This window comes from Eurosta solidaginis, chromosome 1, assembly GCF_040869045.1.
Source record: "Eurosta solidaginis isolate ZX-2024a chromosome 1, ASM4086904v1, whole genome shotgun sequence".
NCBI lineage: Eukaryota > Metazoa > Arthropoda > Insecta > Diptera > Tephritidae > Eurosta > Eurosta solidaginis.
In genome coordinates this window covers 27,948,387-27,974,426 of record NC_090319.1, presented here as the reverse complement: position 1 = coordinate 27,974,426, position 26,040 = coordinate 27,948,387, and the positions used below count along the sequence as shown (strand labels likewise).

General features: G+C 40.0%; 1 protein-coding gene across 1 annotated transcript in view; it reads right to left on the bottom strand.

Moving 5' to 3' along the window:
- Positions 1-25,750, bottom strand: part of LOC137250572 (uncharacterized) — a 77,928-nt gene extending 52,178 nt beyond the window's left edge. Inside the window, exons 1-3 of the mRNA XM_067783628.1 lie at positions 25,658-25,750; positions 12,416-12,533; positions 9,600-9,745 (exon numbers count right to left, since the gene is read on the bottom strand). Of these exons, the coding sequence (XP_067639729.1) occupies positions 9,600-9,745; positions 12,416-12,533; positions 25,658-25,680 (287 nt within the window). The 5' untranslated portion in view covers positions 25,681-25,750. The remainder of the gene's footprint in view (positions 1-9,599; positions 9,746-12,415; positions 12,534-25,657) is intronic.
- Between the last annotated feature and the right edge of the window lie 290 nt (positions 25,751-26,040).

Genomic DNA, 26,040 nt, shown 5'->3' with positions numbered 1-26,040 from the left:
TTGTGGAAAAAACAAATTGTGGGCTGTCGAGGCAGCAAACAAATCAACAACGAAAATACTTGTAGGAAAAACCCTGGGTAGAACTAAACAAGATGGACGTATTCCGGTACGAGTACTCAATGAGTTCAAGTCACCATTCAAACTGATACTATATTGGGAAGATGCCAAGAGGCTGATGTAATTATTAACTGTGAATAGATCCAGCAAAACGTTTCAACAAGCAACATTGATCTTTCAAATGAAATCACGGCATGGACGGAGGGTATAGAGGAAGACTATCAGAATAAGGCAAATCAACTGCTCCTAAAGTACGCAAATATATTTGGCCAAGATGGCTCCAATCCAGGCCGCACCAATGTTGTGAAACATCAAATTGGCACTGGAGATGCGAGGCCGATCCGTCAAGCTCCTCGTAGTCTTTCACTGGCGAAGGGGAAAGTTGTGAGTCAAATCATACAAGAAATAAGCGACAGCTAGTCCATTGAGCTCACCGGTGGTGCTTGTGAAGAAGAAGGATGGAAAAATGAGGTTTTGCGTGGACTACCGGAAGTTGAATGACGTTACGAAAAAGTATAGCTACCCATTGCCAAGAATTGACGACACTCTGGGCTCGCTCTCTGGTACGAAACGGTTTTCCACACTGGACTTTAAAAGCGGCTACTGGTAAGTGGAAGTGAAGGAGGAAGACAAGGAGAAAACAGCCTTCAGCGTCGGTGCTGGTCTTTGGAAATTTACAGTCCTTTGGACTATGTAATGCACCAGCTACTTTTTAAAGATTTATGGATCAGGTGTAATGTATCCAAAGTGACTGCATACATATCTACACACATAACACACACGGTGTCTAAGTTGTTTAGTCTGTAACTAAGAATTTGCTGACACCGCGTATTCCTCTACTCCAACATTTTCACACGCTTTCAGCAAGTACATTGAAGTAACTTATGAATGTGTGTACGAATGTGTATGCATACGCTTGGCTACATGACTTTTGTTATTTTGTTAGACTTAGTAAGAATGTAAGAATTAAGAGTAAATATGTATATGTTTATGTAGTAACTAAGTAGCGCATAAGAATTATGTATAAATACGCTGAAGTTTTTATTAATAAAGATGATTCGGTATTCGGCACTCAAGGGTGCCACCTCCTTAAATAATCTTGTTTAAATATTTAGAGGTATGTATGGTGTCTCCACTCAAATAAATAATTTAATATATTTTACACAGGTACTGAAAGGACTCCATTGGAAAACATGTTTAGTGTACTTAGACGACAATATCGAATTGGGAAAGAACTTTAAAGAACATCTTAAGAACTTAGAGGAAGTTTTCCAGACAATACCTGGCGCTGGTCTGAAACTAAGTGCCAAAAAGTGTTCGCTGTTTAAAAAGGAAGTAAGTTATTTGGGTCACGTGGTAACGACATAGGGCATCTACACTGCGAATGAAAAGATAGAGGCTGTAAAGGATTGGCCAAGACAACAGAACCTGCATGAATTGAGAAGTTTCCTTTCGCTGTGCACATATTACCGCCAATTTGTACCAAAATTTGCCAGCGTAGCCCATAGCCTCCATGAGCTTACAAGAAAAAATAAAGTTTCTGAATGGAAGAAGGAGCAAGATGTGGCCCTCCAAACATTGAAAGAGCGTTTGTGCACTACCCCAATGTTGGCATATCCGATTGCAGGAGCAACATTTATTCTAGATACAGATGCCAGTGAATATGCTATAGCAGGCGGTTTATCACAACTAGTCGACGGACAGGAGATTTCAGCCGACGAACTGGAAAACCAGAGAAGAACTATTGCGTTACGCGCAGAGAGTTGCTGGCATTGGTAGAGTGCATTAAACATTTTCACAAGTACCTCTACGGGCAGCGATTCCGCATCAGGACAGATGGCGTTGAAATGGCTCCTGCAGTTCCGTATTTCACAAGGTCAATTGGCATGGTGGATCGGGCGACTACAAAGCTATGAATTTTACATTGAGCATCGGAAAGTAGTACCCATGGGAATGCCGATGCAATGTCACGAAGACCATGTAATTTGGAATGCAAACACTGTTCGAAAGCTGAGGCTAAGGAAAACATCATAGATGTCCGGCTTATGACTATAATGTGTTCGGATGAATGGGCCATGGAACAACTAAGGAAGTGTCAGCAAGAAGATACAGATTTGTCACATGTTATGCGAGGGCTCGAAAGAAATGAAAACCAAATAAAGATATGTGAGCAGAGAGTCCTATTGCGAAGTCATATTGGAACAGTTTGGATACAGGATGGTCAATGTAAGAGGAAACTAGTAGTTGTTCCCAGGAAAAGGATTCCTGACGTTCTCAACGAGCTACATAATGGTCCAAGTGGAGGCCATCTGGGGATCACGAAGACGCTTGTGAAAATTAGGCAGAGATTCTATTGGGTTCTTTGCCGTCAGTCGGTCATGGAGTGGATTGCCAACTGCGAGGTTTGCAGCAGAGCGAAGGGGCCCGAATCCCCAAGTCGTGGCCAGATGAAGCAATATGACTCAGGTGCACCATTTGAAAGGATCGCTATGGATATCACAGTTCCATTTCCTACTAGCAATCGCGGAAACAAATATGTACTGGTGGTTATGGATTACTTTAGCAAATGGCCAGAGGTATACTCAATCCCAAATCAAGAAGCTGAAACAGTATCAGAAGTGTTTGCAAACAATTGGGATGGAGGTGTACAAATGGAGTTATATTGTGACCGAGGCAGGAATTTTGAAGCAGCTGTGTTCCAAGAAATGTGTAAGACATTGGGAATTCGAAAAACACGGATACAGTTTTATTGCATCCTCAGTCCGTTGGTATGGTGGAACGATATAATAGAACCTTGGAGGAGCGCTTGAGGAAAGTAGTGGACAAGTTCCATAAAGAGTGGGATACATACACATCATTATTCTTAATGGCTTACCTATCGGCAGTGCATAAAACAACGGGCCAAAATCCCGCAAAGGTAATTTTTGGCAATGACCTTCCACTGTCAGCTGATTTGATGTTTGGGATAAATGCCGACTCGGAGAGAAATACCAAGAAATCCACTGGCGTCTTGGAGGAAGAGATGAAGGAAATACACGATCTTGTAAGACAACGAACCAAGATTATGAGTGACAAGATGAAAGGCAGATATGATAAAGCAATTCATTCAGAAGGCTTTCGGGAAGGAGATTTGGTGCTGTTATACAACCCACAACGAAAAAATGGGTTGTCTCCGAAATTACAGTGTAAGTGGGAAGGCCCATAAAAAGTTGTAAAACGAATCAACGATGTAGTTTGCATCATACAAACCATTGGCTAACAACGAAAGAAAATGAAAGTGGTTCATTTGGACAGGCTGGCAGTGTTTAGATCGGGTCGAGCCGACTTAGGTGGAGGGCAGTGTGGCGAATGTTAGCATAACTAGACTGTTAGTAAATAAAGGCACAACAACAATAAAGCAAGCTGCCTCTCTTGTGTACACGAACACATCAATTTAATCCATTTACACGCGTACATAAAGGCGACGAAGAGATATTCCACACACACAGATGTAGTCATCGCCGAAGTAGTTACTCATACATACACACGCACATGACCAGTAGAAAGGCATTAACTACAAATATACATGTACATATTGTGACGAAAATATTTTTGGAAACTGAACTTTGAAATATATGTCATTGTGAAAATTAATTAGTTTTAGTTTTTGAATTCGTTGGTGAATAAAGAATCAATTTTTCTTACATAAATTTTATTTACGATTTATTCGATTGGCAATCTAGAGATACATTTATTAAAACCCGTAATAATTGGTGTCAGAAGTGAGATTGCTAAACGAATAAGAATTGCAAGATGGTAAAATTCGAAGAGTTGCGAATTCAACAGCTTAAAGCACAACTCGAAATTCGCGGTTTTCCAACAAACGGAAATAAACTAGAGCTACAAACACGGTTAAGGGAAGCTGTAGAAGCCGATGGTTTGGATGTGGACGCTTATAATTTTCATGTTTCAGATTTAACCACCAAACCTGAGAGGGCAGAAGGAACGTCGCCTTCAGTAAGTACAAACTTCGACGATTTGCTCATTGCTATTCAAGGCCAGTTGGCTGAAAACTCTAAAGAAATGGCTGAAAGCCTGGAAACTCAGCTGGCTGAAAGATTATCTGAGAGTTTATCGAAAATGTTAGCTTCTTTCAACAAACATACAGCGGAAATTGGTGAGAAAGTTTCAGCAATTGATGAGCAGGTCAAATCTGTTGAGGAAAGAGTCGTCGAGAAGGTTCAATCTATTGAAGAAAGAGTTGGTTGTTTAGAAAACCATATCCGTGATAATACTCGGGCAGCGACAACGATGGTTTCTGGTGGAATGAAATTTAAAGTTCCTCCTTATGACGGGACTATTCCTTTTAAGACTTTTGAGAAGCAGTTTGAGTCGGCAGCAATGAGTAATAACTGGGGTGAAGCTGATAAAGCAACGGCTTTGATCCTTTCGTTAAAAGGTTCTGCAACAGAGGTTTTGAACATAGTACCTACGGGGGAACAGCGCAGTTTTACGGCCATAATGAATGCACTCGAGAGGAAATTCGGCAGTGGACACCGGAAACAGATTTTTCAAATGGAATTGTTGAATCGGTGGCAGAAGCAAGGGGAGACGTTACAGGATATTGCCACAGAAATTGAACGGTTGGCTCATTTAGCAAACGAGGATGCTTCAAGTGAGTTTATCGAACGTATGAAAATTCAAGCATTCATGAATGGCATTCGGGACATTGACACTAAGCGCGCAACTTACGCTATGCCAAAGAAAACGTTTGCGGAGACAGTTGCACATGCATTGACTCAAGAAACAGCCACTCTTTTGAGCAGACCTTCGTATCGCGCACGTCGGGTAGATGTTGAGGAAAACAAGTTGCAGACAGTTTGCAATGCTCTAAAATCTGTTCTACTAACGTCGGGGGCTCAGAGGAAGTTTGAAGGTAATTGTTTTAAGTGTGGCAGGAAAGGACATATGGCTCGAAGTTGTTTTGTTGTAGGAAAAGAGCTATCGAATCCACAGCAAACCAGAGCATGCACAGCACAGCAGACATTTCGTTAAACTAAATCGAACCAGCTGCAGGGGGGTCAAGCTGGTTCCCTCATTTGGGTACCCCATTTTCACAATTTCGCAAATAGGTAGAGAATCTAGTAACATAACGGTGAGAGGATATATAGACGGAGAAGAACGTATGCTGACGTTGGACACAGGAGCATCACATTCCATAATAAAGGCAGGATTAGTTAAAAAGAATGTGAAGCCACTTATTGGAGCAAAACTGCGTACTGCCACTGGCGAGGAATCATTTTTAATAGGTGAACTTACTTGTGATGTGACAATTGGGAATATGACAGCTTTACATGATTTCATTGTGGCGGATATTGCTGACGAAATTATAATTGGCGTCGATTTCTTGATGGCTCATGGGATCAAGATCGATTTGGGAAGTATGATGAGGAAGTATAACAATATTGAAGTGAAGCTAGATTACGGTTACGACAGATCTCACAGAGTTCAGCAAGTACATGTGGTTAATAGTCAAGAGATTCCAGCCGAATCTGAGGCAGTTATTTGGGCGAAAATTAATGGGAATTTAGGCGGAAACAAGTTATGGATGATTGAAGCTGTACAAAATTCTACACCAAACGTGTTGGTTGCTAAAACTTTAGTAAATTCAAATAACGACGGACTAATTCCGGTAAGAGTTCTGAATGAATTTAAATCACCTAAAAATCTTTTGAAAGGAGCTCTATTGGCGGAATTTCACGAAGTCGAGGTTATAGTCAATTGTGAGGAATCCCCAAAAATGTAAATGTTTCTGAAAGTAAAATGTATAAAGAGATAAGCAATTGGACAAAAGGGTTAGAGCTGCTAGACGTTGGTAAAGCCAAACAACTCCTACGCAAATATTGTAGTATATTTGATAAGGGTACTAATCCAGGTAGAACTAATATCGTAAGACATCGGATTGATACCGGTGACGCAAGACCAATTCGACAGCCTCTGCGAAGCATACCCTTAGCGAAACGTGAAGTTGTCAGCCAAATAATTAGTGATATGAGTGGGAATGGTGTTATCGAACCATCAGCCAGTCCTTGGTGCTCACCCGTAGTACCCGTTAAAAAAAAAGATGGACAAATTAGGTTCTGCGTCGACTACCGTAAACTCAATGATGTGACCAAGAAAGATAGTTACCCTTTGCCGAGAATAGATGATACACTGGATTCACTAACTGGAACGGAATGGTTTTCAACTCTTGATTTAAAGAGTGGCTATTGGCAAGTAGAAGTTGACGAGGCAGATAGGGAAAAGACAGCATTTAGTGTAGGCGAGGGTTTGTGGCAATTTTCAGTTATGCCTTTCGGCTTATGCAATGCCCCTGCCACTTTTGAGAGGCTTATGGAGCACGTTCTTAAAGGACTTCACTGGAAAACTTGCTTGGTTTACCTCGATGATATAATCGTCCTAGGGAAAAGCTTTGATGATCATCTAAAGAATTTGGAAGATGTATTGCAAAGAATAGCTTGTGCTGGCTTAAAGTTAAATCCAGACAAGTGTTCGTTTTTCAAAAGAGAGGTAAACTATTTGGGACATAAGGTAACGGCAGAAGGAGTATCTACTGATGATGATAAAATCAAAGTGGTAAAGGAATGGCCCAGGCCAGCGAATCTGCATGATCTAAGAAGCTTCCTTGGATTGTGCACGTATTATCGTCGATTTGTTCCAAACTTCGTGGATGTAGCTAGTAGTCTTCATGATCTGACTAAGAAGAACCAACACTTCAAGTGGGGGAAGATCAGGAAGTTGCCTTTCAGACCTTGAAGGACCGATTATGTACTGCACCAATGTTGGCATACCCTATTCCTGGAGCGAGGTTTATATTAGACACTGATGCGAGTGGTTATGGTATTGGAGGAGTCTTGTCGCAAGTGAAAAGTGGGCAGGAAAAAGTTATTGCTTATTATAGCAGAACTATAGGAAAGCCCGAGAGAAATTACTGTGTTACGCGCAGAGAATTACTTGCTTTAGTCGAATCTATTAAACATTCCATGTACGGACCGATCATGCAGCATTAAAGTGGCTACTTCAGTTCAAAAACCCCGAGGGACAATTAGCGAGATGGCTTGAAAGACTGCAAACTTATGACTTTTCCATAGAACACCGTCCGGGTAGCTAACATGGGAATGCGGATGCAATGTCCCGTCGACCATGCAATCTGGAATGTAAACATTGTTCGAGAGCCGAAGTTAAAGAAGATGTTATTGATGTGCGGTTAATGAGTATCGAAGCAACTGAAGAGTGGAATGCGACGAATTTGCGTAAATCCCAACAGGAAGACGTTGATTTTGCTTTGTTAATGAAGGGCATGGACATAAACAAACGGCCAACAAAATAGCAGATGCTATCGGAAAATTCTATTGCAAAAGCATATTGGGCGCAGTGGAGTAGTTTAAGGATGGTATCTGGCTGCCTTTATCGAATATGGCAAAGCGAAGACGGCCAAAGCTCCAAATCGTTAATTGTTGTCCCAAAAGTGCGAATACCAGACGTTCTTCAGGAATTACATAATGAGCCAAGTGGAGGGCACATGGGAATCACTAAAACATTAGCCAAAATTAAGCAGAGATTTTATTGGGTTGGCTGTCATCAATCCGTTGCTGAATGGATTGGTAATTGCAGTGAATGTATGGCAGCTAAGGGCCCGAAGCATAGAAGTCGTGGACAGATGAAGCAATTTAATTCAGGAGCTCCTTTTGACCGAATCGCCATGGATGTAGCCGGACCGTTTCCAACCAGTAGCTCTGGTAATAAGTATGTGCTTGTGGTTATGGACTATTTTAGTAAATGGCCGGAGGTTTATCCGATTCCCAATCAGGAAGCCACAACAGTAGCAGAAGTTTTTGTGAAAAGTTGGATATCTAGATTTGGTGTGCCTTTACAGGTGCATTCTGATCAGGGCAGAAATTTTGAGTCCGCTGTATTTAAGGAAGTATGCAAAATTCTGGGAATTCGGAAAACTCGTACAACAGCCCTTCATCCTCAATCCGATGGCATGGTGGACAGATTTAATAGGACACTGGAAGAGCATTTGAGGAAAGTGGTGGAAAAAGAACAGCAAGATTGGGATACTCACATTCCTTTGTTCCTAATGGCATATCGTTCTGCAGTACATGAGACCACCGGTCAGACTCCAGCCACTGTGATTTTTGGCAGTGATCTTCGTTTACCTTCGGATTTAAAATTTGGTTCAAGTGTCATACCGAGCAATGACAGCAATGATTATGTTAAAAAGCTAAGAGAAACAATGAATGAAATCCACGATCAAGTGAGAAAACGAACAAAAATCATGAGTGACAAAATGAAAGCGAGGTATGATAAAGCAATCAATTCGGAAGGATTTGGGCAAGGTGATTTGGTGCTGCTCTACAATCCTCAGCGTAGGAAGGGGTTATCGCCCAAGCTACAGTCCAATTGGGAAGGGCCTTATAAAGTTATAAAAGCAATAAACGACGTAGTGTATAGAATTAAGAAACTTGGAGGAACCAGAAATAAAATGAAAGTGGTCCATTTAGAAAGACTGGCACCATTGGGAGTGAATAATGAGTCTGATCGGGGCGATCAGACTTAGGAGGAGGGTAATGTGACGAAAATATTTTTGGAAACTGAACTTTGAAAGTATATGTCATTGTGAAAATTAATTAGTTTTAGTTTTTGAATTCGTTGGTGAATAAAGAATCAATTTTTCTTACATAAATTTTATTTACGATTTATTCGATTGGCAATCTAGGGATACATTTATTAAAACCCATAACAATATATAGCTGGTAACCAAGCAGGAGATACAACAGTTGCAGAAGGTGAAACGTCTAGACCTTTGGAGAAATATGCGGAAGAGACAATACATAGAATAAAAGCAGCGCGAGCTGACGAACGAGTAATCAGTTTGAGTTAAACACGCTTTTGTTAAGTACTTGATATTGAAGTATAATTGTACTACTCCCAAAATCTAAAGAAAGACCAGTTTGAAATACTGAAAATTGCAGTGAATTTTTCGACAGTTTAGCGATTCGAACGATAGCAGAAAGTTTGAAATAAGCGGAATTTCCCCGAAATTCGTTGCAATATAAAGAAAAGTGTAGTCATTTGTGTTGAAAGAAATTTTTTTCAAAATCAAATTTTATAGTCAAATTGTTTTTCTTGCTTCGTTCTCGATAAATTGCACTAAAGATGGCGCAGCGCCGAAACCGGTTTGTCTCCGTACAAAACTTGACGAGGAATGGCGGGAAATGGTTCCAATTCAAGTAATGGCTGTATATTGGAACAATTTTCCATCATTCCTTGTCAAATTTGATTTGAAAACGAACCGGGTTCGGTGTTGTGCCATCTTCAGTGCTATTTTTTGAGAACGAAAAGGGAAACTAATATTTTACCTATGCACTTGGTATTTGAGAAAAGTTTCTTTTGACACAAGTCTTCACTTTTGCACCCTATCGAAAAATCAACAACATAAAAGACAACATAACTTTCAACTAAAACCAAAAGCTTTGCCTGCAATTAAAAATACTTACCCTTCATAACGTATTTTGAATTCTTCTGCTCTATACCCCGTTTCGTCTGCGTTTATATATAAATACGTGAAATTCATTCTTCGGCAGCGGAAAGCCCTAGAATCGTCAAGGGTCATTCCACGGTGCATATACCAGATACCTTCGAACTGTAAATAATTAAAGCATAACGTCGCTGCGCTCACAAAAACAGTTATGTGTTTTTCAGTAACTTTTCAGGAGATCAAAAAACTTATTTCTGGTGTCCATTTGCAAAATTTTGCAAATGTCGTATTTTGAAATATTTTATGGAAAGTACGTTATTGATGTGTGAAGGAAAAAATCATTATTTTTAACCCATTATAACGTGATAAATATTTTCGCCGTTTTATAGCACATAGCTGCTTTGAAACATGATTCAAATTTGCTTTCGGCGGTAGGGAAATGAATGCAATTTTTGCCGTTATTACTCATAATGATTACGGAGATTACCCCTTAAGCCCATGGGAGGTGTAGCTTCATCAATCAGATGTCTGTTGGGCTGCCCAGGTTTCTGGGTATTCAACAGAAACAGAATTATTTGGGAGTACTCTCGCCTCATTATGTACGTGGTGTTCTGGGGACGTAAGAAAACAGGCCGTAGCGGTTCTGAGAGCAGTATTTTGGCACGGCCTGTATTTTCTTCCAGTGAGTAACCTTTAGGCTTGGCGACCATATCGGGACGCGAAGCATGCAACCGGCCGGCCATTTGCTTTGTAAGTAGTAATGAGCGTTTCTTTGTCTTTACCCCAAGTGCTGCCGGAAAGAGGTTTGGCGATTTTATTACGGCTCTGGATTTTCGGTACAATCCAAAATGTAGATCCTGATCGAACGTCACATCCAAGATTTTAGGGTGTAAGACAGTAGGTAACGTAATGCCGATGTCGGGATTAAATAGATGTGGTGGGTGATAAACGCGAGACCGCCTGCATTTCCGCTCTCGCGATCTCTTCTGCAGGTCCTCAGCAGATATTGCTGTATATTTGGTCTCTTGGATCGCTGCAATGCGCATGTTATGCCGCTTCATGAAATCAACTACATATCTCCGTGATCTTCCCAGTTAACCCATAACAGTTTAACTGCAGAATTTTGAAGTGCAACGGGGTTAACGCCGTTACTCTGGGGGTACGTCTGAGTTGAGGGAGGCCAGGGCGCAATTGCTGTTGTGGCCTTGGGACTAGACTTCCCTGGGTAAGCATTTGGGTACCCGATGTAGTTGGGTTTGCGGCCTAGCAGTATGGCGCGATAAAACCCGTCGGGGCATTGCCGTCGCTGAGACCAGAACATCTAAGAAAGTGGCATCGTCCAAGGCAGGAGCTGCATTGGACACATGTTGCAACCATATATATTCTGTGCTGGCAAACGGTGCAAAAGGTGGTAGGGACCTAAGAATTTGTTTCTCTGACCTACTCGAGTGCTAGTGCCGGAAAGAGGGGGAGAAGAAGACGGGGGCGGGGGCTGATGCTCGGCATTGCTACCGACTCTACTACGGAGATTGTAGTTATGAGGAGGAGCGATGTTGTTGTTGTTGTAGCGATAGGGTTGCTCCCCGAAGGCTTTGGGGAGTGTTATCGATGTGATGGTCCTTTACCGGATACAAGTCCGGTACGCTCCGGTACCACAGCACCATTAAGGTGCTAGCCCGACCATCGCGGGAACGATTTATATGGCCACATTAAACCTTCAGGCCATCCCCTCCCTCCCCACCACCAAGTTCCATGAGGAGCTTGGGGTCGCCAGAGCCTCGCCTGTTAGTGAAACAGGATTCGCCGCGGATAGGTGAGGTTAACAATTGGGTTTGGAGAAGCTATATATTGCGATGGGAACCTGAAGGGTTACGCTACACACCCCTTGAATCTGGTATTTTAGTCGCATCTTACGACAGGCATACCTACGGCGGGTATATTCTGACCCCCTTACCCATCGGGGGAGGAGCGATCGTATGAGCTGGTGGCGCCATGGGGCCGGAGCAGCAGTGGTTACTTGTTATGGCTTGCTGAGAAGCGGGGCAGCTAGAAGGAAGTACACGCAGACTACGGGACTCCCTTAGGCGTAATCAGCAAGGAGCCAAATTTATAAAAGTTATGAGGGCTTCGGGTTGTGGGCTCTAGCCCAGAACATCCTGTCCGATGCAACCATCTCTTGCACGTGACACATTGACAAGAGTGTGCCCGTCCTAAAAATATTATTTTCCGGCAAACGCAGCAAAACCATTTCTCTGCACCGGGGTCAGGTACAGGTCCTGGATTGGGTTCGATACCCTCCCGGAGCAGGAGAATATTGCGCAGTCACGCTGCAAGGATCTGCTGGGAGGATGACAATTTGTGGGAAGGACGCAACAAATTAAATGGGGTTACACTGAATTGGTCGGGAAAAATCCCGAGTCGCTCCGGTTCATAGAACCTGCTGCCTTGGGAAGCGAGATGGTTTGTAATTATTTTTTACATTGAAATCAAAGCACTTTCGCCAGCGATTAAAAAAAATTATAAGCTAGTGAGTAAGTACATAACCGTTTTTCAGAGTACTTCTAGTACTGTGAGCACATAGTTGTTTTCATTCACTTCTAAACCAAAAGAGATATAAGAAAACTGTATATGCAGAAATGTGGGCTCTATATAGTGATAATAAAATATGTAATAAAAAAAAAATTTTAAGAAAAACACATAACTGTTTTCGTTAGCGCAGCGACGATAAGCTTTTAAAATGGTTTTAAAGTCTATGCATAGTACTATAAAATTGGCCTAGCTATATACATAGAGCTGACACTTAATTTATTTAAGTATATAAAACTTCACACTCACCGCTTCTCTCGCCACGTTTTGCACATATTGTATATCTGTTCGACACGAACCTGGCTTTCGACCTTGTCCGGCCACCAAATATGATGATGTCAAAAAAATTAAAACTAACAAAGGGGAACTGAAAAAAAAAAATGAAATTAATTAAAAAACAAGTAAGGAAGGCTAAGTTCGGGTGTAACCGAATATTACATACTCAGCTGAGAGTTTTGGAGACAAAATAAAGTAAAATCACCATGTAGGAAAATGAACCTAGGGTAACCCTGGAATGCTTGTATGACATGGGTATCAAATGAAAGGTGTTCATGATTATTTAAACCGTAGTGGGCCTTAGTTCTATAGGTGGACGCCTTTTCGAGATATCGCCATAAAGGTGGACTAGGGTAACCCAGAACATCATTTGTCGGGTACCGCTAATTTATTTATATATGTAATACCACGAACAGTATTCCTGCCCTGATTGCAAAGGCTTTTGATTTCGCCCTGCAGAACTTTTTTATTTTCTTCTACTTAATATTGTAGGTGTCACACCCATTTTACAAAGTTTTTTTCTAAAGTTATATTTTGCGATAATAAACCAATCCAATTACCATGTTTCATCTCTTTATTCATATTTTAGTATGGAATTATGGAATTTTTCGTAATTTTCGATATCGAAAAAGTGGGCGTGGTCATAGTCGTATTTCGGCCATTTCTATACCAAGATAAAGTGAGTTCAGATAAGTGCGTGGACTAAGTTTAGTAAAGATATATCGATTTTTGGTCAAGTTATCGTGTTAACGGCCGAGCGGAAGGGATGGACGGTCGACTATGTATAAAAACAGGGCGTGTCTTCAACCGATTTCGCTCATTTTCATAGAAAACAGTTATCGTCATGGAATCCATGCCAATACCAAATTTCAAAATGATTGGTAAATTTTTGTTCGACTTATGGCATTAAAAGTATTCTAGACAAATTAAATGAAAAAGGGCGGAGCCACGCCCGTTTTGAAATTTTCTTTTAGTTTTGTATTTTGTTGCACCATATCATTACTGGAGTTGAATGTTGACATAATTTACGTATATACTCTAAAGATATTAAATTTTTTACTATAATTTGACTTTTAAACATTTTTTTTATAGTGGGCGTGTTCGTCATCCGATTTTGTTAATTTTTATTTGGCAAACATATAGTAATAGGGGTAGCGTTCCTGCTAAATTTCATCATTATATCTTTAACGACTGCCAAATTACAGCTTGCAAAATATTTAAATAACCTTCTTTTAAAAATGGCCGGTGCCAAGCCCAATGTACAAAATTTTACTAATTTTCTATTCTGCTGTCATAAGGTCAATCCACCCACCAAGTTTCATCGAATTATCGCAGTTTTTCGGTTTTTCGAAATTTTTGGTATCGAAAAAGTGGGCGTGGTTATAGTCCGATTTCATTCATTTTAAATAGCGATCTGAGATGAGTGCCCAGGAACCCACATACCAAATTTCATCAAGATACCTCAAAATTTACTCAAGTTATCGTGTTCACGGAGAGACATACGGACGGACGGACGGGCGGACGGACATGGCTAAATGGATTTCTTTTTTCGGCCAGATCATTTTGATATATAGAAGTCTATATCTAGATTAGTTTATGCCGGTACGGGGTACCGTTATGCGAACAAAATTAATATAATCTGTGAGCTCTGCTCAGTTGAGTATAACAAGTAAAGGTGTCTAAGTTCGGGTGTAACCAAACATTATATACTCAGCGTGAGCTTCAATTGTACATTTCATTTCAGATAAATAACTTTTCTACATAACACGTGGCACCGCCCGTTAAAAAAAATATCTCTCCATTTCCTCGTATAATAAAACTTGATAAGTGAAATATCATTGATTCAAAACTATTTTTTGCTAAGTTATAGCTTATTATTCTAGGCTACGACCCTTTTAAGCTTATTTTATATCTAAGCTGCCGTAGTCTTTAACTGATCCCGTCCATTTTTACTAGACATATTTTCTGCTATAAGGAAAATACGTGTACACAATTTTGTTACGATATGTTAATTTTTCTTCAAGTTATGGCTCCCGAAACAGAAAACGGCTTGGTCATAAAAGGGGCGCTACCACGCCCATTTTTTTAAATTTGAAGTTTTTCCTATTGATTGTTATAAATCTACTTGGGAAAAGAAATATCATTATATAAAGTTCTTTTGCACAAAGATATAACTTATTTTATTCGTCCACGACCCTTTTAAAAATATTTTATGTGAAAGTGGGCGTGGTCTTTAAAAGATTTCGTTAATTTTTCTTCAAAGCATTCCTTATAGTAAAGCAACCTCCCTGCCGAATTTTGTTACGACAGGTTTAATGATTTTTGATTTAGGATTAATAATATTTGTAAAATTTATTTTATCACAAGTGGACGCTGCCACGCCCAATTGAAAAAATTTTTCCAAATTTTTATCAAGAGTCTCAATATCAGTCCCATTTCAAATTTCAACATTCTAGGTGTATTATTTACTAAATTATCAGGTTTTTTGTGTTTTCCAAAATTTTATATATGTATATAAAAAGTGGGCGTGGTTATCATTCGATTTCGCTCATTTTCAATACCTATTCTGGGTCCAGATAAACTAGTGTGTCAAATTTGGTGAAGATATCTCAATATTTACTCAAGTTATCGTGCTAACGGATGGACGGACGGACGGAGAGTTTGCCAGCATCAGTTCTGCATGGCTTTCGGGATCAATCTGGGATCCCGTCAAGGTCATTTCGGGATCAATTAGGGACTCTTTAAGGATCATATCTGGATGGTTTCTGGGATCCGTCCGAAATTATTTCGGGATAATTTGCGGATCCTTTCGAGATCATTTCTGTATGGTTTTCGGAATCCGTCTGGGATTCCGACGGGGTAATTTCGTGACTTTTTCTGGACTATATCAAGATCATTTAAGCACCCTTCTGAGATCATTTCAGGATCTGTCCGGGATACCATAAAGGTAATTTCGGAAAATTTTTAGCACTATTCCGGGATCATTTAGGGATGCTTCCTGTATCATTTCTTAATGGCTTTCGGGCTCCGTCTGGGATCCCGTCAGAGTAATTTCGGGAATTTTTTTAGACTATTTCGGGATCATTTGAAGACCCTTCTGGCATGGATGGTTTTCGAGATCTGTCCAGGATCCCGTCAGGGTCATTTCGGGACTTCTTCGGGACTTTCGGGATCTTTTCGGGACCATTCCGATATCATTACTGTATGGTTTTGGGGAACCGTCAGGGTAATTTCGGAACTTTTTCGGGATCATTAGTGTATGGTTTTCGGGACCCCGTCAGCGTAATTACGGGACTTTTTCGGGGTCATTTGGGCATCTTCACACAAAGTACCTACCTATTTTTATACTCAGCGTGCTTTGCACATCGAGAAAGATATAGACTTCCATATATTAAAATCATCAGTATCGAAAAAAAATTTGATTGAGCCATCACGAAATGACCCCGACGGGATTCCGTAAAGTTCCCGCCTCCCCCCCCCCCCCCCTTTTCAAAAAAATATAGCTAGTAGATCCTTCTAGACTATTGGCTACATGTGTGGAAATTTTATCCAATTCTGTCTGTTCGTGCGTTATTGAGTCACAAAGACAAACGTCTGGACAAATATCCAAACTTTCATATTTATAATATATATTAGATTAGACTAGATTAGATTAGATATTAGATTAGATTAGATATTAGATATATTCCACCGATCTCCGTGATTTTTTCAGACAACAATATATGCTATATACGAAAGCATTTTGTGAAATTTGAAGCTTAAAATGGGGCTGAAATTGCGAAAAGTTTCTTATCTTAAAAATCGGTTGTATGAGATATATACTATATATACAACCGATCTCTATCATTTATTCACACAGCAGCATTTGTTGAAATTTGAAGCCTCTAGCTCTTAAAATGGGGCAGTAATTACGAAAAGTTTCCTATCTGAACAATCGGTTGTGGGATATATGTGCTATATATACGACCGATCTCATCCATTTTTTCAGACAACAATACGTGCAATATACGAAAGCATATGGTGAATTTTGAAGCTTCAATCTGATAAATTGAGGAAGATATGGCAAAAATCCTATTTTTCTTAAAAATTGGTTTTATGGAGGATATATGCTATAGTGGTCCGATCAGGTCGGTTCCAACAAATGTCTAATCGGACACCTAAATACACCCGCTCACCAAATTTTATTAAGATATCTCAAAAATTGAGGGACTAGTTTGCACACAAACAGACAGAGGGACAGGCGAACAGACGGACATGGCTAAAACAACTCAGCTCTTCATCTTAATTGTTTCGGTATACCTAGAGGTGGGTCTATCTATTTTCTTTTAAGAAAATTTTAGGATTCGTGCCAAAATTAATATACTATTTCATTTTCATGAAAGGTATAAAAAGATAGTGAGGTTCGACCTAAAGGAGAGAGCGAGCGTGAACGCAATATCCGCTTGCCTCCTTGCGACACCAAAGTATTTAAGGGCGATTACCTATCTTGACCAACTTTCCAGGACATGTTCACGGCCATATACATCAACAGCAAGAGTCCGCTTAATGCCGAGAGGTTGTGTTACCTCATTCAAAAGACTGAGGGGGAAGCAAAGGAAATTGTTCTAAAGTACCAACTCACAAACGACGTTTTCACCACAGCATGGAAGAATTTAACTGACAGGTACGCAAACTAAAGTATCCTGATCAACACCCAACTAAAGATTTTATTTAGTTTAAACAAATTTTGAGTGAGTGTGGTAACTCGACGCAACGCGAGATCAATAATTATATCGCGTACCTTAAAACGCTCAGATCGACATCTCAAACTGGGATGCCATCATTACTTACCTATGCTCGACCAAGCTGCCAGAAAGCACCTTAGCTCTCTGGGAACAGACAGTCGCCAATAAGACAAAAGTCTCCAAGTGGAAAGAAATGGACAAATTCTTCCCATAGATTCCAGGCACTGGAAACTGTTTCAGGAATTACCGGTAGCGATACTAGTAAAGCCCCCCGAAACAGCAGAATGGTAGACAGTCTACCGATTCTTCGCGCCGAAAGCTTGGCGCCTTTCAAAGAAGCGTGGCCAAGCGCGCGTGCAGTATGTGCAAGTTCAACGAGCCCAAACTCATAAGCTGTCCAAGGTTCCGTAAAAAAATTCCCATAACAGATTACACTTTATTAAAAGTAACAACAGTTGTATCAAGTGCCTCTCGTCGGGACATACTGTGTCTAAGTGTACTAGCTAATATAACTACAGCACTTGCCACCTACGACATCACACGCTCCTACATATTCAGGCAATTGCATCTACACCTGCGGGTAGGCCAAAAGGATCATACCCCAATGACAACATCCCAAGCACTTCGGCCGAAGCAATGCAGAGGCGTGATGCGGCAAATAAGCACAACAACAATGTCAATAATGTCACATCATGTTTCTCAGCTTCCAATATAAAATACGGAAGCCTTACTAGGTACAGCACACGTCAACGTATTTTACAATAATACAAATTTTTCGGCGCGCGCCTTAAATGATTCTGGGCCCGAATGCACCTTTATTACAGAAAGGCTCAAAGGCCGTATCAACTTGCCGCCTACTAGGCTGTCACTGGTATCACTAATCAGGTATCCGCGAAAGTGAAACCTCCAAACCTGTCAGGCAAATCCAGCCGCATTACAAGCTTTCCCTAATATCATATTAGCGGACAAACGGTTCTTTATTAACGAATCAGTCGACCTTATTTTAGACGGTGACATTTACGTCCAAATCATGTTAGGGGGTATCAAAAAAGATAATCTAGGGACTCTCATCGCTCAAGAGACCGTATTTGGTTGGATCTGCTTCTCTACGAAGGCCATCCATGTGGAACGGAACTAACTTCGTCGGGGCAGCTCGGGTGCTTAGAGCAGAATTTGCCTTAAATTAACCGATGCCCGCCTCAAGATCCTAGCTCTTTACTCCCACCCAAGAAATAGCGTGGCTTTTTATCCATGCTGAGGCTGCTCACATGGGGGGGAGGGGGGGGGGTTGTGGGAAGGAGGAATCAAAAGTTTCACAACACATTTCACGAAAATATCTCAAAACTCTAAATAAACATTCGAGGAATTTGCCACGTTATTGCGCAGAATGAAGTATTGTCTCAATTTTCGACCCTTAACCCCATCCTCAAATTATAAAGTCGATATGGAACCACTAACGCCTGTCATTTCCTAATTGAAAGGCACTACTTGCTCCTCCCCAACCCGATGCCAGCGAAAACCCACCATCGGTCATCAACCTAATCGAACTCCAAAAGCTTAACAAATGGAGGCACCCAAAAACAAATATGAAAATCGGGGATTTGATGAGCATAAAGGAAGACAACCTCCCCCCGAATGAATGGAGACTGGGCAGGATGGCCAAAGTCCACCTTGGCTCCTACGACCGAATTCAAGTGGTCGCAATCATGACCGCTCGAGGCCAAGTGACGAGAGCCCTCGTCGAACTGATACGCCTCCTTCCTGGCAATGAAGGAGAGGACCCTACAAAAGCACAATAATTATCTTAACTGTAACCGGAATTCCACTTCGCAAAATCGCAAAAAAACAAGTAAGTACGGGACTGTCTTCGGCTGTGCCGAAGACTTCATACCTTTCATGAATGGGGTTGAACAGTAATCTTATCCCATTCGTAATCTCCAAATAATTGGCTTTATAAGATAAGAAATATATAGTGAACAGATGTACATATCTAAGCAATTCTTAAGGTAAATATAAAATATAACAAGTAAAGGTGTGTAAGTTCGGGTGTAACCGAACATTATATACTCAGGGTGAACTTTAATTGTATATTTCATTTCAGATAAATTACTTTTCTACATAACACGTGTCACCGCCCGTTTAAAAAAAAAATGGCTCCCCATTTCCTCTTACAATAAAACTTGATAAGTAAAATATCATTGATTCCAAACTATTTTTTGCTAAGTTATAGCTTATTATTCTAATCTACGACCCTTTTAAACTTGTTTTATATCTAATTTGCCGTGGTATTTAACCAATCCCGTCCATTTTTTACTAGGAATATTTTCTGCTATAAGGAAAATACGTGTTTCAGTAGGAGTGGAAGTGGACTTCTTAGTTGACCATGACATCAGGATCGATATGCAGAGAAGGATTATGCGCTATGCGAACCAGGATGTGCCACTTAACTTCAGTTTGGAGAAAGGGTGCAGCAGTAAGCGAGTGCTGGTGGAGGAGACTCGACAAAGACCACGAAAGTCAAAGGTAAAGGTTGGTGGAACGAATGGGCCAAATAAAGCAAAATCAAAGGTATCTGCGAGAGAAACACTGGCATTGACAAAACCAAATGGACGCACTAAAACGAAGGAAAGAATTTCCCAGAAAGAATACAAGGGTAATTTCAAGCCAGGACGCACTACTGTTGTGAACTGTCAAGACTATACTGAGGATGCAAAGTCATTTCGTCAAGATAAAGCTCTGCGAAGTAGTTCATTCGCCAAACAACACAGTGTGACGGAACGGTTCAGGATAATGAGTAGTAGGATGAAACACAGGTACGACAAGAACAATAATCCGGAAGGTTTCCTGGAGGGAGATTTGGTACTGCTATACAACCCTCACCGGCGGAAAGGTGTTCCGTCCAAATTTAGGTGCAATTTAGGAGGCCCGTACAGAGTTGTGAAGAGGATCAGTGATGTCGTCTACCGCATACAAACAATTGGGAAACCACGAAATAGAATGGTGATTCACTTGGAGAGGCTAGCAGCGGTTAGATCGAGAGATTTATCTGATCGGGACGATTAGACTTAGGTGGAGGGCAGTGTGACGAATATTAGTATTCGTAAGCGATACTACCATCACTAAGCCGATAATAAGCAGTATGTACGTAAACAAATCAATCATCATGGACACAAAAGGCAGCAGAGGGATACTCACCATCAGCTGAAGTAGTACTCACATATACACATGCATGTGGCTATGCGAGAGACTATAAACTACAAATATACATTTACATATATGTTTGATAACCAGGCGTGAAGTTCTCGAAGTTACTAGGCCTCAGTAGAAATGGGTGAACGAGCAACAGAGAGTATAAAAGCAGCGAAAGCTGATTAGTCAGTAAGCAGTTTGATTTAAACACGCTATCAGTTGCGAAGTGAAGTATAATTGTGAAGTATAATTGTACTACTCCCAAAGTAATCTAATAAAGACCATTTTGCATTACCAAATATTGGAGTTATTTTTTCGACAATTTAGCAGTTCGAACTTTAGCAGAAGGTGTAAAACAAACGGAGTTTCACTAAATTCGTTACAATATTTACATAAATTATACGACGGAGAATTAACGGACGAGCATATGGGTCTAAGTGGAACTCCCTCTTTATGGATTTTCGTCAAACCATACAACCTAGGCGTATTGGCAGTGTACTAAGGAGACTATATTTTTCTTTTATATTTATCACATTTTTTTAAAAAGTTTTTCTACAATTTCATTATTCTTGTCCTGTAACTTGTTTGTGGGGCGCGTTTCAAACCCCCATATGAGGAAATATCGTTTACCATTTCCTGTAATTTTTTATCGTAATCAGATTTTTCCATCAGAACTGTTACGTTGCCATTGTCAGCGTTCAGGACTAATAGTTTTTTATTGTTTTTTAAGAACTTCTTAGCCGACTGAAAATCTGGTGATTGGGGGCACCGCCTCGAGCGAACCCGCAACCGCCACAACAAATCGCGAGGACCCCTGCAACACTTTGAGTGGGCATGGGGCCGATATAAAACTAGCACTCAGCGAGAGCGATACATTCTCGGTATCTGAGATTGCGGGCCAGTTCTTTACTAGCATGGACGAGCAACTTCTGTTGAAATTAGATCCGTCGGATGCTGAATTCGACGATACTATCGTGGAGGAGGATACGACGATGCGGATCAGCGGAGGATGGACGTCGATGCTGAAACCGACCGTTAACGAGCGCGCAGGTACTGCACATAAACCTGCACCACTCTAAGGAAGCTTCGGCTGCGCTAATATTACGCCACAGCACAACATATGAGGACGTCGTTCTAGCCCACGAGCCTTGGGTCGTTGGCAGCAAGGTCTGTGTGCTCTGTTGTCATGGCAAGAATACTGTTCGTACATATATAAATAAATTAGCGGTACCCGACAAATGATGTTCTTGGTCTCCCTGGTCCACATTTTGGTCGATATCTTGAAAACGCCTTCACATATAAAACTAAAGGCCACTTCCTTTGAAAACCCCCATTTATACCTTTAATTTGATACCCATAACGTACAAACACATTCTTGAGTCACCCCTGGTTCACCTTATTGCGAAATAAGGCCCTCTCCCTTTTAAAATAATCATTACCACCTCTCATTTGATACCCATGCCATACAAACACATTCCAGGGTTACCCTAGGTTCATTTTCCTAAATGTTGATTTTCCCTTATTTTGTCTTAACCTTGCTTGTTTTATTAAAAACTTTTGATTTGATCGTCTAATGTATAATACACGAAACACTAGTAAGAATGCCATTTGTGGAGTTAGGCACTTTTGATATGTGTGGACTCATATTTAAAACAGAGAAAATATAGTACTTTCACAATCATTGTGTACAATACAAAGTGTGTCAACTAAGGGATAAATGTCAAAATTCAAACAGCCTCGCTCGTAAATCTCAGGTCTAGAGTTGCATGTTTTTGGTACGTAAGAGTACTTTAAGCTGAGTTGCATTTGATAGTTAAATAAAACTTTGTAGTAGATGAAACAGTTGCATATATTCCTACGGAAATATAAATAATAGAAGACTTGCAGCCTCCAAGAATGCGGAAACATACGGAAAGAAAAATATATTTAAATTAGAGTCAAAAAAGTCTAGAGAAACTTAACAAAATATAAAGTGCCACACGTGTAACATTGTTGTTTTTATACTCAGTTGAGCAGAGCTCACAGAGTATATTAACTTTGATTGGATAACGGTTGGTTTTACAGGTATAAAGGAATCGAGATAGATATAGACTTCCATATATCAAAATCATCAGTATCGAAAAAAATTTGATTGAGCCATACGTCCGTCTGTCCGTTTTGAGGTATCTCATCTGATATGTAGGTTCCTGGGCACTCATCTCAGATCGATATTTAAAATGAACTATATCGAACTATAACCACGCCCACTTTTTCGATATCGAAAATTTCGAAAACCCGAAAAAGTGCGATAATTCATTACCAAAGACGAATAAAGCGATGAAACTTGGTAGGTGAGTTGAACTTATGACGCAGATTAGAAAATTAGTAAAATTTTGGACAACAGGCGTGGCACCGCCCACTTTTAAAAGAAGGTAATTTTAATATTTTGTAAGCTGTAATTTGGCAGTCGTTGAAGAACGAAGAACGGCCACGCCCACTTAAAAAAAATTATCTGAACTCACTTTGTATTGGTGTAAAATATGGCCGAAATCCGGTTATGACACGCCCACTTTTTCGATATCGAAAGTTACGAAAAATGAAAAAATTTCATAATTCTATACCAAATACGAAAAAAGGGATAAAACATGGTAATTGGATTGGTTTATTGGCGCAAAATATAACTTTAGAAAAAAGCTTTGTAAAATGGGTGTGACACCTACCATATTAAGTAGAAGAAAATGAAAAAGTTCTGCAGGACGAAATCAAAAGCCCTTAGAATCTTGGCAGGAATAATGTTCGTGGTATTACATATATAAATAAATTAGCGGTACCCGACAGATAATGTTCTGGGTCACCCTGGTCCACATTTTGGTCAATATCTCGAAAACACCTTCACATATACAACTACCACCACTCCCTTTTAAAATACTCATTAACACCTTTTATTTGCTACTACCCATATCATACAAACAAATTCTAGAGTCACCCCTGGTCCACCGTTATGGCGATATTTTGAAAAGGCGTCCACCTATAGAACTAAGGCCCACGCCCTTTTAAAATACACATTAACACATTTCATTTGATACCCATATCGTACAAACAAATTCTAGAGTCAGCCCTGGTCCACCTTTATGGCGATATCTTGAAAAGGCGTCCACCTATAGAACTAAGGCCCACGCCCTTTTAAAATACACATTAACACATTTCATTTGATACCCATATCGTACAAACAAATTCTAGAGTCACCCCTGGTCCACCTTTATGGCGATATCTTGAAAAGGCGTCCACCTATAGAACAAAGGCCCACTCCTTTTTAAAATACTCATTAACACCTTTCATTTGCTACTACCCATATCATACAAACAAATTCTAGAGTCACCCCTGATCCACCGTTAGGCGATATTTTGAAAAGGCGTCCACCTATACAACTAAGGCCCACGCCCTTTTAAAATACACATTAACACATTTCATTTGATACCCATATCGTACAAACAAATTCTAGAGTCACCCCAGGTCCACCTTTATGGCGATATCTTAAAAAGGCGTCCACCTATAGAACTAAGGCCCACGCCCTTTTAAAATACACATTAACACATTTCATTTGATACCCATATCGTACAAACAAATTCTAGAGTCACCCCTGGTCCACCTTTATGGCGATATCTTGAAAAGGCGTCCACCTATAGAACTAAGGCCCACGCCCTTTTAAAATACACATTAACACATTTCATTTGATACCCATATCGTACAAACAAATTCTAGAGTCACCCCTGGTCCACCTTTATGGCGATATCTTGAAAAGGCGTCCACCTATAGAACAAAGGCCCACTCCTTTTTAAAATACTCATTAACACCTTTCATTTGCTACTACCCATATCATACAAACAAATTCTAGAGTCACCCCTGATCCACCGTTAGGCGATATTTTGAAAAGGCGTCCACCTATACAACTAAGGCCCACGCCCTTTTAAAATACACATTAACACATTTCATTTGATACCCATATCGTACAAACAAATTCTAGAGTCACCCCAGGTCCACCTTTATGGCGATATCTTGAAAAGGCGTCCACCTATAGAACTAAGGCCCACGCCCTTTTAAAATACACATTAACACATTTCATTTGATACCCATATCGTACAAACAAATTCTCGAGTCAGGCCTGGTCCACCTTTATGGATATATCTCGAAAAGGCGTCCACCTAGAGAACTAAGGCCCACTCCCTTTTAAAATACTCATTAATACCTTCCATTTGATACACATTTCATACAAACACATTCCAGGGTTACTCTAGGTTCATTTTCCTACATGGTGATTTTCCCTTATTTTGTCTCCATAGCTCTCATCTGAGTTCGCTTGCACCCGAACACAAATATAAAGAACTTGGGTACAGAAATTCAGAAATCCTAGAAAATGTTTTACCGACTTACTTTGCTGTTGTGTTTAAAAAGTTTTTCACAATAATTAGAAAAACTATATGTTTTCTATGTTTTTTATACAAATGAAAGTGCAAAAGTGTGTTCCTGCGAAAGCATAGACTAGAGAAAAATTTTAAGTTTTGCAATTATTTGCAAAAAATCTCTGTTTGGACCATTCGCCATATAAATTATCGAAACAAAGAAAAATTCAAAACGCTACAGTTAACGATCGCCTAAATATCTGCTTAGAGGCCAAAATTCTGTCAAATTATTTAGGAAATGAGTTTATATCGCCGTAGTAACTGCAAAACGTATCGAATTAGTTACTTTCTGGTGATAGACGATAAAATTATCGAAAAATATCTGGAAGGAAAACTTTGCAAAGGCATACATAGATATGTTTTTCAACCGACTGCAGAAATAAATCACCAATTTGATAACGTGGCCGAATCGATCCCCTCGGTATTTTGAAATTTAGTTTGCGTGTGAACGCATTGAATGTAGCCAATAGCCTATTAGAAATCAGATTCAGCGCGCTCAATAAAGTTATGTTAGCTGGTTGTGTTAACTAGCTGGTCTGTGAGGACCCCAAATATACTATATGCGTCCATTGTGTTTGTTTAACGATCAAACTGAGAAATAATATTTAAAAGCAGGACCTATCTTATAAAATAAGTTCGTCCTTTTGATAAAGCTTTCTAGGACCTATGCCACTAACTGTACTATATCTGATTTAAATAAAGGAAAAATGCAAAAACAGGATGTACATATATATTTCTCTAAATTTAAACCAAAGGACATATAGCAGTATGTGCTTTACTCATATATCGATTTGACTCTTAAAATATCTTTTAATTTACGATACTATTTTTTTCTGAAAGGATAATATAATTTAGTTACTTACTTAGCAATCAGATGTTTCAGCATTTTGTAAAGTATTAACTTGAAGAAATTACAACAAAATATCACTTACGTCTTCAACGCTGAAACTGACAATGTGATATTAAAATTTTTCACACCTTTTATACTTGCAATCTATGCCGATTTTTTCAGCGAAATTTCCACACACACACAAAACACATTATACCATTCCAAATAACAAAACAAAAACAGAAAGTAGCCTAAGTTCGGGTAACATTGTATATACCCTACAGAAAAAATGAGAGACAATCACGCAAAGCGACAGTTTCGCAATAGATTTAGGTCCGTCCCTTTTTTCTAAGATACATATACAAATTGGCGGCCATCGTGGCGTGATGGTAGCGTGCTCCGCCTACCACACCTTAT